We start from the raw sequence: 15,590 nt of genomic DNA on the forward strand, positions 1-15,590 counted from the left end.
CATGCCCCCTACTGGGGATTGAGCCCTCAACCCAGGCTTGTGCCCTGACCAGGAATCAAACCATGACCTCCTGGTTCATAAGTCCACGAGCCATGCTGGCTGAACTGATTTTTTAATGAAAAGCTTTTCCTATTATCTGGCTTCTAAAATGATTTAGATCCTTACCTCCGACAGCCACCACAGAAGTAAATGTTACTTCACTGTCACATGTACACCTCTGTTTAAAAAACTCTTCTAGAATTCAAGAACCTGCATTAGACATGAACCTAGAATTAAATACTATAATTGTGCTACTCATCTTTGCTTCTGTCAAACATTCAGAGGCTTTTCCTTCCCTGAATCTTTTGCTGCTCCTATTGGTTGTAAAATGTCTGTGGAGCAAAAAAAAAAAAAAAGAAAAAAAAATCAGATAGTAATGTGGTGCTTAAAAGCTAGAGCACTGGATGGAGACTTCTGGATTCAGCTGTGTCATTTACTTAAACCTTCTGAGTCTTAGTTTCCTCATCTCTAGAATGAGGGTTACATAGGTATGTATCCCACAAGATTGCAAAGAGAATATGAATTAAAGCCCCCCAAATGGTACCTCACACGTCATAGGTCAGTATGTATTGCCAATGTTCCTATAGTAATTATCAATATTAAAATATGCCAATGACAGCTATCTTTATTATTTCCATCTATTGCCATAGAAAGGGAAGGGAAGGGAATATGTATGCTCTTTTTTTCTCCCATTTCCAGGCTAAGCCCTGACTATAAGCATTTCTCCAACATAAGAAAGAATGACCTTCGGTGATAGCTTATATGAAATTCCCCCAACCACTAAAGCTCCTTTCTTTCTGATCTGTCATGAGTGGAGATGGGAAGCAGTTTTCAATTTTCCTCACACTGAACCTTTGTGTACCTGAAATAGTCTGCTCTTATCTGTCCATTTCTCTCCTAAATTGTAAAGCCCCACATCTTAACCTCTCAATGAGAAATCATTTTCGGGTGCAAACTACTGAATCATATCCAGTTTCCCCACAGCCCTCTGAAAACTCTCATTCCTTCTGGGCCGCAGTCCTAGGGTTAGATTGCCCAGGAGGGGGCAATGTGCAGGTTGCAAGAAGCCTGCCACCCTCAGGCAATCACATTTATTTAACAGGGTCCGCTCCACTCCCGTGGTATTTTTGCCAACTTTCTGGAAACGGTCCATCACAGGCAAGCAGGCCTGGAGAGCTATGTAAACCAATTGGGGAAAAAAAATATATGGAACCCGAGAGATGATTAAGCAAGAAATTAAGTGTTAAACCCTTTGCTCAGTCAACAGAGTTTTATTTTATGATCATGAAAAGCAGGCAGCTTAACTCCAAAGGGAAACCCCACGTAAGACAAAAACATTTCAAGAGCTTCTTACTGCCAAGCCACACGGCAGTGAAATAGAATAGCTCAGGGAGCACCAGGCAGCCTTGCTATTGGTTTTCCACGGTGATTTTGGCTGCAGAGGTGCCTGGGGGAAACCCTGCTGCCCTAAGGCCTTGGGTCCTCTGTGAGGGTGCCTGGGGGAAACCCTGCTGCCCTAAGGCCTTGGGTCCTCTGTGAGGGTGCCTGGGGGAAACCCTGCTGTCGTAAGGCCTTGGGTCCTCTGCTCAATGTAACATAGCCTTTCCTGCTGCCCTAAGGCCCTGGGTCCTCTGTGCCCGAAGTGAATAAGGACTCCACAGTGGTTGAAAACACAAAGTTTGTCTCAATGTAACACTGCCTTTGTCTAGGTGTACCCCACTGGGTTTATTACAAATAGGCCCTCCTCATTTTATGTTTACTCTTCAAAAGAATTAAAACTGACACACATGATTAACTGTGATGAACAGTACTGATTGCTAAAAGAAATACATTATTTAGATAGCCGATGAAAATCTAATCCAATAAGTGGTCATTGAACAGAATAGGTGCAGTCCCAATACAATGGGACTCCGAAAACATCTAACCACGGTACAGTTTCTAAGCTGCAACCACAGGTAGGAAAGTCAATCTCTACCTTGACATAGGCTAATAAAGTACGATATGCCTCAATTCATCTTGTTACAGTAGACTATATTCTTTGTACAATGATAGTTTTAAAAATTTAACTACACGAGGATGCCAAATAAAAGTCACTTTCTTACACAACTTTTGCTGTTATACCCATTTTATATACCAGCTAACTTTTAAAATGAAGACTTTTCATTAAAAGTGTTTGAAATCAGTGTCCTACAGTTAAGTAACACAATTAATTCCTCCTCCAAACCTTCATGTTATTCTAGAAAGATCGATGTAAATCCAGGAGTCACTAGACCTGTCTTCCCAAGGCTTCAGTAGCTGGTGATAAAACACTTCATCCAAAAGTTAACACTTGGTCATAGTTGCCGATTTGGTTTCAATGACATAAATTTGATTTTTTAAACCCAAGTGAATTTAAGGGCACATCATATTCAGCAACATTTCATTATTAAGAAATTCCCTAAATATATCTTGTGTGATATAGAACATCAGCTATGATTCCTGCCCTCAAGGGATGTCTGTCTTCTCTTAAGTAAGAAGATAGAATCAACATATATGAAAAATAGCAAATGAAACTCATTAGTATTATAGTAAATTCTAAATTATGCAGATAGATTTTCAGTATTTCAAAAAAAAGAGAGAGTATTTGGAGTTGATAGAATAGAGAGGGCCCTGAGAAGACGCAGGACTCAAGCCAGGTTTAGAGAATAGGTTAGGATTTAAGTAAACAGATGGGGAGAGGCCATTCCAGGCAAAGTTTACAACACAGAAGGCCACGTGTTTTCACAGGAGGCCAAAGCAGGTGGCCTGACTAGAGTAGAAGCTGTGTGGGGGAGCAGTGAGAAATATTATTAGATAGCAATTCACAGAGTATAACTGTATTATATTCTTAAAGGAGATTAGACTTTAAAGTATCAGGCACTTGGGGTATTAGATCAAGTGATGAAAGCACATAAACACAGATTCAGCTCTAAACTTCCATCCATGAAATAAAAGAATCCACTGTAAGGTGACTAGACAGGCTATTTTTAGGTGGCGCTGATCCCAGAGATAAACATCATAATTTCTCTTCTGAATAGGGCAGTTTACTTTGTGCCAAGATGTAGTCCACATCCCTGAAAACTTTACATAAATGCTTTTAGAGAGATCCCTTCCATGAGAAGGAAAAACAGTCCCCTTGTTAGTAATGTTGAAAATAGCCATGTGCTTTTAAATAAAATGACTTTGCTTTCTGGAAATAAATATAGAAAAGTTCATTCTGTATGTTTCAGGGTAGCTTATCAAATGTATACATCTAATTTATCTCTAAGACATACTCTGTTCCTCATGTTATTACCCCCCTTTGCCATTGACATAAACCACATAGTATTTAGCATGAACACTGAGCTGTGAGATCAGGAGATGTGGGCCAGATAGAGGAAAAGAAAATGTGTGATGGTGTTGTGCAGTGCAGAGATAAAATTTTGGACAGCTAGTGAGAAGAGAAATTTTAACAACTGATTGAAAATGGGGTAAGAGATCAACCAAAGGATTTGTATGCATGCATATGAGCAAAACCAATGGACACAGACAGTAGGAGGGTAAGGGGAGGGGGTGGCAGGGGGAGGTCAACGGGGAAAAAAAGGAGACTCATGTAATACTTTAAACAATAAAGAATTTAAAAAAAAAAACAGGAGTCTTCCTAAGATTATAGTTATGCTCGCCTAAAATTTATAGTACCCAGAGAAAAGTAATTATCATATATGAAATAACATTTTTTTTTTGTTAAGGAATGTTGAGGAATAAAATTCAAGACTAATTTATAGAATAGAAGCTTTCTGTGCACTTTAAAAAATTCACTTTCTTTCATGAGTTTAGTAAGTCAGGTCTTCCTGACAATGTCATATCCAAAGAATTATTTGAGTCATAGTAATAACATTCCTTTTTCATTCTCTGTGAAATTATAACTTCCTTAAATTTAGACAGATTTTTTTCCTATACCTTTTTCTTCATTCAGACATTGTAAATATTATTTTACAAGTATCTTTTTAATTAGCATTCCCCATATCTTAGATGTTATAGTAATAAGATAATTCTTGTGTAGCACTTTTTAAAATATATATATATTTTTAACTGATTTTAGAGAGGAAGTGAGAGGGAGAGAGAGAGAAAAACATCAATGATGAGAGAGAATCATTGATCGGCTGCCTCCTGCATGCCCCCTGCTGGGAATTGAGCCAGCACCTCGTGCACGTGCCCTTGACTAAAATTGAAAGGACCTATCAGTCCACTGGCCAAAGTTCCATCCACTGAGCCAAACCGGCTAGAGCTCCAGTGTAACACTTTTAAATTTTCAAACTATTTTCACATACACTATCTGGTTTGATCTTACACTGTGTAAGATCTGTGTATATAACATAAGGTGGTTTTATTTCTATTTTATAAGTGAGGAATATGAGGATCAAGAAGATTACATAAACTTGCATATGATTGTAGGATGTACATTATTAAAATACTATAAGGCCTTGCTCAGTAAATACCTATTACTTTGACTAGATAATTTAAAAGAATTTTGTAGTAATTATGTACATTTTGCTTAAATCAACCCATAATCCCACTCTTTTTAGGAAATGAAAACCTTTCTTTTATTTAGAAATTTGAATTAATAGCAAGTAAATAAGTAATAAGATAATTTTTTAATAAAAATATTAGTTCATAGAAACTAGTGTAAAAATGAAATATACTCTTGATTAAGAAACTTTTATTGAAGGGGTAAAGATAAGCATAGAAGGAAAGGCTTTTTGGACATTTAATTCTTTAGAGTTTAAATTAAAAAAATCTATGAAAACTCGAATTAGAAAAATCTCAGTATACATATTTTCTGGCATTTTTCTTTTTAAAATTCTTTAAAAGCTTTGTTGAGGTGTAATTTACATACCATAAAATTGTTCAACCATCACCACAGTCCAGTTTTAGAACATTTCTCTCTCCTATAATAATTCCTGGGCCTATTTGCAAATACTTTCCATTCCCACCCCCACTTCAGGCAACTACTAACTTATTTTCTATCTCTAAAGATTAGCCCTTTCTGGTTCATATTTTCTTATGCTAAAACCTTGTTTTACACTAAATGTTTTTAATTTCTACATGTATAATTGTAAATCTAGTTCAATGTGGATCCATGGGTTTAATGTATAGCAGCTTCAGGCCTTTCTTTCCTCTTGAATTTTATGGCTACTTTATACCTTGCTTCAGCATTGTTGCTGCTACAGAACTGACCAGTGATGTTTTTCTGAACGTGGAGTTTAAGGGCAGTATCTAATAAGACTGAACAGAGTGGTCTGGCAATAGAGGAATATTGGGAAATGATGCAGACAAAACAGCCTAGAGCTTATACATGAGTAGAAAATTTGAGAGTTAGTTTACTGGTTTACTTGGTTGTGAGAGTTTTATTGTGAGCCCTTTGCCTAATTCGGTGGATCTGATTAAGAACTATAACCAGAGTGGAGAGAAGCACACTCCAGCAATTTGGCATAGCTCACCTGAGAGTTGAGCATTCTTCAGTGATCTTGAGGCAGCTGTCAGTTTATCAGGGGAAGATTTGTCATGAACATGTTCCTTGGACTTTCTTCAGAGAATCAGCTTCTGCATAACAGACCAACTTTGCTGAGTTAGCTCCCACTAGTGGTCCTCGGTGCTCTGACTTCCCCTGAAGGTGCTGGGATTCTGTGAGTCTGTGGCATTCTAGTTTAAAATGGAAGTAGACATTCTGACTAAGTGCTATGCTCTAAGGAGCTAGTGAGGGCTTTGCAAGTGCAAACAGTGGTTCTGATTCTAGGGCTGCCTGCACTCAAGCAAAGATGAAACAGAAAGCCTTAGTAGATAGGCTGTAGGTTTCTGTAAACTGTAATTCATATTTACTGAATTGGCAACCAATAAGACTGACTCCCAAAGATCTCTGTAGCTTCTACCTACTTTCCATTGGCAGCAGCCATCTGCCACCAATCATCTGTTATCGTTCTCTTCTCTCTCCCCTACTCCCTCCAACCACCCTGAGCTTCTCCTTGCAGGATTCAAGCACCAAAGTGCCCAGGTCTCTGATAACATAGTGAGGTCTCTGTAAGTGCCTAGGAAAATGAAAGCGAGGTTTTGGCTGGTTTCTCAAACTACATGTCTAGCATGAGTGAAGCTTAAAGGTAATGATACATGATTCAGCTTTTCCCACAGAGTCTATGAGTTAGCCAATTCCATTAAACTCTCCTTTGTACAGCATCAATCACTATGCTTTACTCAGCTGATGGGCAGCAGCACATAATGGAAATTGCTTGGGCCAAAAAGATCCAGTTCTGCCCCTTGATCGCTTTGTGGCCTGGGGCCATATATTATCCTTTCTGGTGATCCTTAATTTGCTCCTCTGAAAAATGAGATGATAACTGTATCTTCAAAGAGGTGCCAGGAAGATTAAGTAAGAAAACTTATACTGCTCGTGACACCTAAATAAGATCATTGCAAACATTAGCGGCTGTTGTTATTGATTATGAAGCATTTGTAAAAACACAACAAAACCTTCCTTCTGCTGTTGAAAGTTGACGTTCGGACTAAATGAAATAATGTTTACGGACGTGCCCAGCAGTTTATGGTTAATGAAGGTTTTTCCCTCTTTCTCTCTGACTTCCTCCTGATGACTTCACCTATGTCCCTAAATTCTTCCCAATATAAAGTTCAAAACTGTTCAGGAAATAGCAAAGTAGGTAAAAATTTTAACCTAATATCCTGGCTAGAGTGAAATAAACATATGGGTGTAGTTAAAACAGCAATACGCTGGTTATTATAAGAAATGATAAATATACTTGGAATTATAGAATTTATTAATTAAAGAGGACTAGAGAGTTGTGAAGGCTAGAAAAAGAGTCTAAAGAGATGGCCATAGTCCCAAGAGCTAACCCAGGAGCTAGTCGGCAGTCAAGTGGACACTATCCTAGATATGATTGTATTAAATCTAGTAGTACTTATAATTGAGAATATCACATGTTAGTCATTCAAGGAAGACAAAGTTAAAACATCTTATAGAAATGGAAAATTCAGGGCTAATCATATAAATCTTTTGTCATGTATATTTCCTGTTGGGCATTAAATCTTTTCTTCCCTTTTATGCATAACTGAGGGTACTTTTGGAAAGAAGAAAGATACCAAATATTACATGCTTGTCATCGTAGCTTCCCTGGTTTTTCTCCTGTTAAGTGTGGCGCCTAGATGCTGTGATGGCTTTGCCAGTGATAGATAATCTTGGCTTATTTCATGCTTTCTTTGATTCGCTTAGTCAACAAATATTTCATGAGCATTTACTCTCTGTCAGGCACAGTAAACAAAAAGAATCATCAATCTCAGGTTGCTTTTACACTTGTGAGAGGAGAAAAATACTAAATAAGTAACCAACCAAATGATTGAGTGCATTAGCTTGTGATGAGAGCTATAGAGAACACTAAAGGGAGAAGTGGGTGGTTCCACTTTTATGTAGACTTATGTGAAGAGAGACTCTCTGATTAGGAAACATTTGAGCAAAGAACTCAGGGAACTGAGAGGCCGACTCTTGGGGATGTCTGTGAAGACTATTCAGGCAGAAGAATAGCACAAGCCAATAGCCTGGACCAAGAGCTGCCCCAAAAGCTTGCTTGGTCTACTCAAGGAACAGCAAGGTGGCCGTTGTGACTGACAGAGAAATGAGGCTCGTGAGTAACAGGGGTCCAGGTGGTGTAGGACCTTGTAGGCCTTTGTGACAGTTTTGTCTTTGCCACGAGTGAGATGGGAAGCCACTGGAGGGTTTTGAGCAAAGGAGTTGTGACTTGATCTGGCTTTGTTTTATAGAGAAGAGAGATCATCAATGAATGCCCATTTAGGGGCACTTTCTAATATAAGGTCACAATAACTCTGTAAGAGACAGAAAGGTCTTAATTGAAGTCAGGATTGAAGTCCAGACCTGTGACCCTAAAGGCTGAGTTCTTTTCTCCCACCCAGTGCACACTGAAAATGTGTTATAACTAAAGAGAATATTTTTATACTCGATGTGGAAGTACACAAGAGTAGTCAGTCATTTAACTAAGACTCTAAAAGAGGAATATAATTTTGTTTCTTCTCTAAATCTGAGTAACACAGCTCATTTTTCATGCCATTGTTCCTATCTGTCCAGATTTCTTTTAGAAGCAGGTTTTCACATTTTGTGCTCTACTATGTACTACAAGGGAATTCATTTGTCTCACACTAATCGGTCCTTTTAAAGAGTTTCACAGATGGAGTAGAGTGTCTTTGGCTTAAGGCAGTTTCAATTATCCATTCTCCGCCTCTAGCCTGTCATACAGATTCAGTAATGCTGACAGCAAACTGCGGCCCAGTTATTTGAAGTGCCCTCATATTCTCTCCTAAGGAACTTGCCACATTAATTCGATTTGTACATGTGCATTTGAAGAAGGCTCTTAAGAACTTTGCTATCCCTGCAGATGAAGCCTAAACAATTCACGACGAAAGAGGGGACTGTGATATTTCAGCTGAAAATAAGATAGAGCTTGTCATGTTATTTCCTCAAGGCTTTCATTATTACCGAGTAATGGGGGCTGTTTGGCATTATCTTGAGGATTCTGTTGAGGGAGAGCCCTAGATGATAACACTTTAAAATTGCTATTAAGTGATTACTTCTACTATCTCGCATTTTCATTACAAGTCACCTTGTTAAATTTTTATGTAAAACAATAAACACAGATCACCAGCCTGCCTGAGGACTCCAGAGCCCCAGGGAGCCATGTGGGGCTGCAAAGGAGGCAGGGAGGCTTTGGGACATCAAGGCACAGCTTAGGTCTCCCAGTTAGTACACCTGAGGAGTAAGGATTGGGGTCCAAGAGGATTAAAGCTATCCTGCGTATCTGAGAAGAAAAAGAGTTTTCAATATATCTTGAAATATTTTTTAATCAATTTCCCTAGATGTGCCCCAATAGGAAAGCTGTAAAAATCTAATTAGCTGTAATCATTTTTATTGAATTTACTGGGGTGATTCTGGTTAACAAAATTATCCAGGTTTCAGGTGCACAATTCCATAGCACATCAGAAATCAGATGTGAAATTATAAAAGAATTCCTTTAGACCCAGGATATTGAACATATGATTAGAATTACTAATGTTCAGAGTACAGCCTCTTTTCAGGAGCCCATCATTGCCAGTAAGGTAGAAATATTGTTGTGGAGCACGTTCTCAAAAGGTTTTGAAATCAATAACCGTATTCTATTGTTATTAAAATGATAGCGCTAAATCATTCCTTTCCTCTGCTCCAAAATATGTAATAGGTCTAACTTATCTCTAGATACCAGAATTTATTTCCTTTCTATTACTAAATCCTTGAGAAAAGGCCATCTTGGGGGGGAAAATAAAGCTTATGTTTGAAAAAAATTATTTTTTAATCTCTTAAAAAACATCTTGCTACACTTTTCTTCTCCTTTTTGCAACTGGAATAAAGGGCAAACTGGGAGGTTAAAAAAGAATAGAAGTAGATACTTTTACAACTTGAGAAGTGTTTTTGGACAGGACTAAAGAGACAGAACATAAAGGCCCATATGATCCTACCTTTGCCACACTCACAGTAAAATTGGAGAAGGTAGATTTCTACTGTTTTGATTGAAGCAGAAAAACTATCAAGTATACTCAAGCATATTAAATGAAATGAGAGTCAAGTATATTTCCCTTCTAGTTCAAGTGGGCACAAAATTCTTTGGGAATCCAGTGAAATTAAAATTCATCTGACCTAGTGCGATGAGACTGGACAATAGTTGTGAGCCTGGATGTTAAACACAGCTCCAGCAAGGATTTATTGTGTGATTCGGGTGGTGGTTGGGGTGTCACTTCAGTGCTCCATGCACCTGTTAATTTGGGATTGAGGATGAACTCTGTGCATTAACACTATAGTCATTTTCTGACTTCCTTCCGCCTTTCTTTAAGGTCCAGTTGAAAAGTGAAGAATCCAAAACCTTTGCAATGAAGATTCTCAAGAAACGCCACATTGTGGACACGAGACAGCAGGAGCACATCCGCTCCGAGAAGCAGATCATGCAGGGGGCTCACTCCGACTTCATAGTGAGGTGAGGATGCTGCCCCCGGGACTACAGTCCCAACTCCAAGTGCAAATCAACCGCAAAACCCCTGCCACTCACACGCACCACCACACATTTCATTCACACAGAATCATTTTAATCTGATTTTAAGAAAGATTTTGCAAAAAAGTTGACTCTCTCCCCTCCCCCCCCCCCAAGAGAATCAGATTCTGGGAAAAGAACATGCTTTTCCCAAAGGGAAAATCAGAGTGTGTAACATTTCTTTTTTATCCTCTCTGTTACTCCAAAACTCTGCATAGAGTTCTGGTGCTCAAAAGACAAAATATCAGACTATTTTATCTTTAAGTATTTGAGCATTTTAAATATTTTCTAAAAATGCAATGACTACTCAACCAAAGCACTAATAAGAGAATAATGGGGAGTTTCTTTAAATGCAGAAGCTTTTCTAATTAATTTCCCTGTGGCATTTGCTGAAAACAGATTACAACATGAATATATTAAGGGAACAGCACACAAATTTCATACGTTATATTTGTAAAAGATAACCTACTTTACAGCTATGTTCACTGCATATTTATAACCACTAAATATTGCTCAAGAGTTCATGCTTGAAACATCAACCAGATTGTAAGTTAGAGGAATACCGAGAAGGCCTCTGTGTCCATAATGACGGGGATTCATACATTTCAGAGGAGAGACTAGCCCCCGACAGTGTGTGCGTCTTAGTCAGGAGCCATTACCTCCTGTTCCTTATTTGCAAATTCAGATCTCTCTCATCTTTTTAATAAAATTTCAAGGTTGGCAAAGCAAGAATAAGACTGTAATCATGGCACTCAAAACATGTACATGCTTTTGAAAGGCAATAATGTTTGTAACCTTTGTTTTCTTGTTTGCAATTCACAGACTATACAGAACATTTAAGGACAGCAAATATTTGTATATGTTGATGGAAGCTTGCCTAGGTGGAGAGCTGTGGACCATTCTCAGGGATAGGTAGGAGCTTTAAGAAATTTCTGTCATGTCTTTGGCAATGTAGTCGACTATGATGGTCTAAAAAGAGTCAATTGTTATGAAGTATAAAAGTCATATTTACATTTTACATGTGCTTATCTTTCAAAAGGTAATGTAAATATGGAGCACAATCTACCACGCACATATAATTTACTATAAATATGAAATTCACTGTTTCAGATTTATAACTAATAATATATGATTAGACCACGACCACAATGAGAATGGCACCTACTCACCCTAGCCGGTTTGGCTCAGTGGATAGATTGTCCGCCTGCGGACTGAAGGGTCCCAGGTTCAATTCCGGTCAAGGGCAAGTGCCTGGGTTGCCAAATTGATCCCCAGTAGGGGTCCTGCAGGAGGCAGCGATCAATGATTCTCTCTTATCATTGATGTTTCTATCTTTCTCTCTCCCTTCCTCTCTGAAATCAATAAAGATATATTTTAAAAAAGAATGGCACCTAGTGAGGTATATATAAAGAAAGTTGTATGTATCAGACAACTATGTACCTAGAACTTAACTCATTGCTTGTAACATGAGGAGAAAGAGAAACTGCACAGTTGCATCCTGAGTTGCAACCTGGATTCACTATCAGTTTTTTGCTCCATTCCTTCTCCAGATGGGCAGTCTATCTTTCCTGACACTGGAAATTTTTGCCAAAGTAACTTTTTCCTCTAACTTTACATTACTCCTTGGTTTCAAAATTAATAAAAGTTTCCAGCCATCCCTTTCAGGCCTTAGCTGGTCTTAGGAAAAAGAAAATCAATCCATTGATAAGCAGTATTTCATGTACACAATCTAATCTAGAGTTACTTCTTTTTGTCCTTTCAGGGAAAGTAAAGTTGGTCTAGTTGGTGCTTATTTGTTCCTTTTAATTATGCAAAATTAATTTTCCATCTCATATTTGCATAATTAGCAAACAATCTCCTTTAAAAATATATACTATAAAATGTCTCAGGAGTTTATTGCCAACCCTAAATGTTTATTTAAAAGGAAGACCACAATTTTTTTCCTATAAATGATTGTTTGATCATTTTCTATTTATGATCTAATAACATTTAAAACTCATGCTTGTTCCTTTCAACATTCAGCTTTAGACATCTTTTTTCTCTTTGTTATAGTCTTATCTCTCCCACTCTTTCTGAAACCATAGCCTTGACGTTCCCAGAATGCCATCTTATTTTTTGACAACTTGTTACTTTGTAGATATCCCAGAATAGAACAAGTGGTTCTTTGCAAGATACTGATTTAAAGTCTCATTCCCAATTGTATGATGGTATCTAACGTAAGGTAAATAAGCATACAAGAGAATATATCCTGTTGGCAGTGAGGATTGAGGTCCAAGAGGATTTAAAGCTATGGTGTTGGCCCCCTCCTATTGTAGTGGTTTTGATTGTGATTGGTGTATCACTGGGGGATTGATCCTCAGGCTGGCTGTGAGGACCGGCCATTACTGCAGAGGACAGGCTGTTGTGCAGGACCTGACCCCGTGGAGCAAGATGTGTCTGAGGGAGGCTCCGGTGCCAGCCTGGTCTACACTCTGGGTTTGTCATTTGTGGAGCTGGTGAGGTGGAGCCCTGGTGTGTTCTGAAGCTGGCCTCCAGGGGTAGGGGTTCTGGAGGTTCTCCAGTGCAGGCCAAAGTCAGCTGCTGCTTGTGCCCAGCCTGAGGCCACCCAGTGGAAGCTGCAGAGTGATCTATGCTTGGTTGCTGCTGGTGCTCGTCTTGGAGGCGCCTGGGGAAAGCTATGCTGTGAACCGAGGCTGGTTGCCACTAGTACCAGGCTTACCACCCTGTGGTGGGCACCACAGTGTGGGCAGAGGCCAACCATCTATTGTGCTGGGTTCATGGCCACTGAGTTGAAGCTGTGCTCTCGGCCCACAGTGGCCGCAGCTAACACCAGGCTTGGAGCCACCTGACGGGAGTTAAAATGCAAAGTGAGACTGGTCACCTCCTGTGCCAGGTTTGAGAGCACTTACCAAGAAATAAAGGGCACAGAGTTTGGCTGCTGCTTGTCGGGGTTTGTGGACCTTTGGGAGGTTTTAGGAAAATCTGCAGCCTGAGTTGGAACAGGCCCCTTGTGTGGGGGAGCCGCTGGAAGAGGTTCAGTCGGACAAGTGAGTTGGGTGTGGCAGACTCTCACGGTGAGGAGAATGATATAATCCAGGTTAATGCAGATTTGGCACTTGCCTGTGCCTACCAGCGCTTCAGTCTCCAGAGATAGCTGCCCCAACCCTTGCTCCTCCAGCCCTCACCCTGGAACCAGTTAACACAGTTCCTACCCGTTTGTGCCTGTCACTATTTGGGCTGCTGCCTCTGTACTGTAGCCCAAAACTAATGAGTTTGTGAGTGAGCACATCCATGCTCAGCCCCTAAAGAGGAATGCCTGGGACTCCAGCAGTCCTCAGTCTCGCTCAGAATGCAATCACCACTAGTTTTCATCGCCTTATGTAATGGGGACGCCTCTTGCTGACACTGGTGTCCTGGGCAGGGAGCTGGGTATGGGGCTGGGTCCATACCTCCTCAGAGGGGACCTCTACAGCCAAGATGTCCCCCTTGATTCTTCACTGTCACATCTGGGTATGGGACCTGCTCTTCCCTTATACCTGCCACTCCCGGCCTTGTCACGGCTTCCTCTTTATACCCTTAGTTACAGGGCTTGTGTTCAGCTAGACTTCAGGTGGTTCTATAATTTAGTTGTAGTATTGCTGTGGTCATGGGAAGAGGTGAGCACATTTCTCTACTCCCTCTCTTGACCGGAAGCCCCATGGAGAGTGATTATTTATATTCCATCTCAAATGATCTAATAATAGATGGTACCAGTTGAAAGTACTTCAAGGAAGTGAGTCTATTTTTATAAGAATTTACTCCCACCCCCAAAACTTTAAATTGGCAGGAAACCTGCACAGGTTGTGAAACACTTCATGTTTATACACTCATTAGATGCTGTTACCAGTCAATGAAAGGAGGGAATTTACCTTTGGGCAAAAGATGCTTTGTCTTTGTTATATTCAGCCATTTCTAGATTCAGTTTATGACAGGTAGATTGCACATTATGATTAAATTTTAATATGTCTCTATCAATATGTATACATAACCATCTAATTCTCTCAGTAAAATCGTTGTTATATACTGCCACCTAGCTAAAATAGCAACCCATTCTCTAAAAGGTATAAGAACCTACTCCTTACTTGTTTTAATTAAAATGACACAAGTCAAAGCATAATGTATCATTTCAACAAGCTATGAGGCAGTGATTTATTTCTTTAAGCCACTTTCTAAGTGTTGATAAAACAAGTTGTCATTTCGGTTTTAGCTCAAATTTACATTGTCATTTCCAATTCCAATAGCAATTTTTCATGTTGTTTCACCCTAATATAATGCTTTGTGACTGCTTTCTAAAGGAGTATTTTAAAATTCTCAAATTGCCTACATCAACATTTAGTGATGAAACCATGCTGCTGATACATATTTTGTGTCCATATATTGTTGATTTGTCATATAGCATGGAAACATATTTGAGACAAGGTTTTCATTTGATTTTTAAAATCAGTTACAAATGTATTTCTACATGGGAGATTCTCAATATAGATCTATTCAACGGATGGAAACCAGCCTTCTAGAAGCCTCCCAAATTCCAAATGCCTCAGTGGAAGAGAAATCATGAAACAATAAACAGGGCCACCAAGAACTGAAGGCTGAAATGATTTGTGGTCATTTCACTTCCTGATGAAAAAACAGGGAGAGTTTTGACTGGCAGGCAATAAAAGGGAATTTCTTCATACATTTGGGAGAAGCATAGGAAAAGTAAAAAGAACAGACATTAGCATTAGACTCTTCAAAGCTGACTTGTGGGAGTTAGTTAGCCCTAGTAGCAAGAAGCAGCAAATACTCAAGAACAGTGATAATTGGTGTTGTAAACTCCCCATCCAATGACTTTAGACCTGTTCTGTATCAGTCAATTTTCCTATATTAAGATAGTGGCTAAAGAAGAGATTTTTTGGTGCTCAATTTTAATGGCTATTATATATTACTAGAGGCCCGGTGCACAAAAATTTGTGCACTGGCGGGGTGGGGGGTCTCTCAGCCCAGCTTGCCCCCTATCACATACTGGGAGCCCTAGGGGATGTCCTACTACCTGCTCCCTGCTCCCCTTGGGGAGTGGGCCTAAGCCACAGTCTGGCCTCCCTTTGAGGACTAAAGCCTCTGGTGAGTTATTAGCCCTGGGCCGGGTCACCCCCAGCTCCCCACCGCTGCCACCATCAATGATCGCTGGCTGGCTCCTCCTTGGCCCAAGCTTAAAGCCTCAGGCTGAGGTGTTAGGCCTGGGCCACCATCAATGATCGCTGGCTCAATGATCGCTGGCTGGCTCCTCCCCGGCCCAAACCTAAAGCCTCTGGTTGAGGTGTTAGGCCTGGGCCTGACCCTCCCCATGCTCCCCACCATCAACTATCTCTGGCTGGCTCCTCCCTGACCCAGGCCTAACGCCTC

The 15,590-nt window shown here is 39.9% G+C and overlaps 1 protein-coding gene across 1 annotated transcript in view; it reads left to right on the forward strand.

The window, feature by feature from the left end:
* The window catches only part of LOC102759840 (cGMP-dependent protein kinase 1), a 134,567-nt gene that overhangs the window by 103,016 nt on the left and 15,961 nt on the right, over positions 1-15,590 (forward strand). Inside the window, exons 3-4 of the mRNA XM_015560155.1 lie at positions 9,976-10,115; positions 10,992-11,081. Of these exons, the coding sequence (XP_015415641.1) occupies positions 10,012-10,115; positions 10,992-11,081 (194 nt within the window). The 5' untranslated portion in view covers positions 9,976-10,011. The remainder of the gene's footprint in view (positions 1-9,975; positions 10,116-10,991; positions 11,082-15,590) is intronic.

This window comes from Myotis davidii, unplaced genomic scaffold (assembly GCF_000327345.1).
Source record: "Myotis davidii unplaced genomic scaffold, ASM32734v1 scaffold695, whole genome shotgun sequence".
Taxonomy (NCBI): domain Eukaryota; kingdom Metazoa; phylum Chordata; class Mammalia; order Chiroptera; family Vespertilionidae; genus Myotis; species Myotis davidii.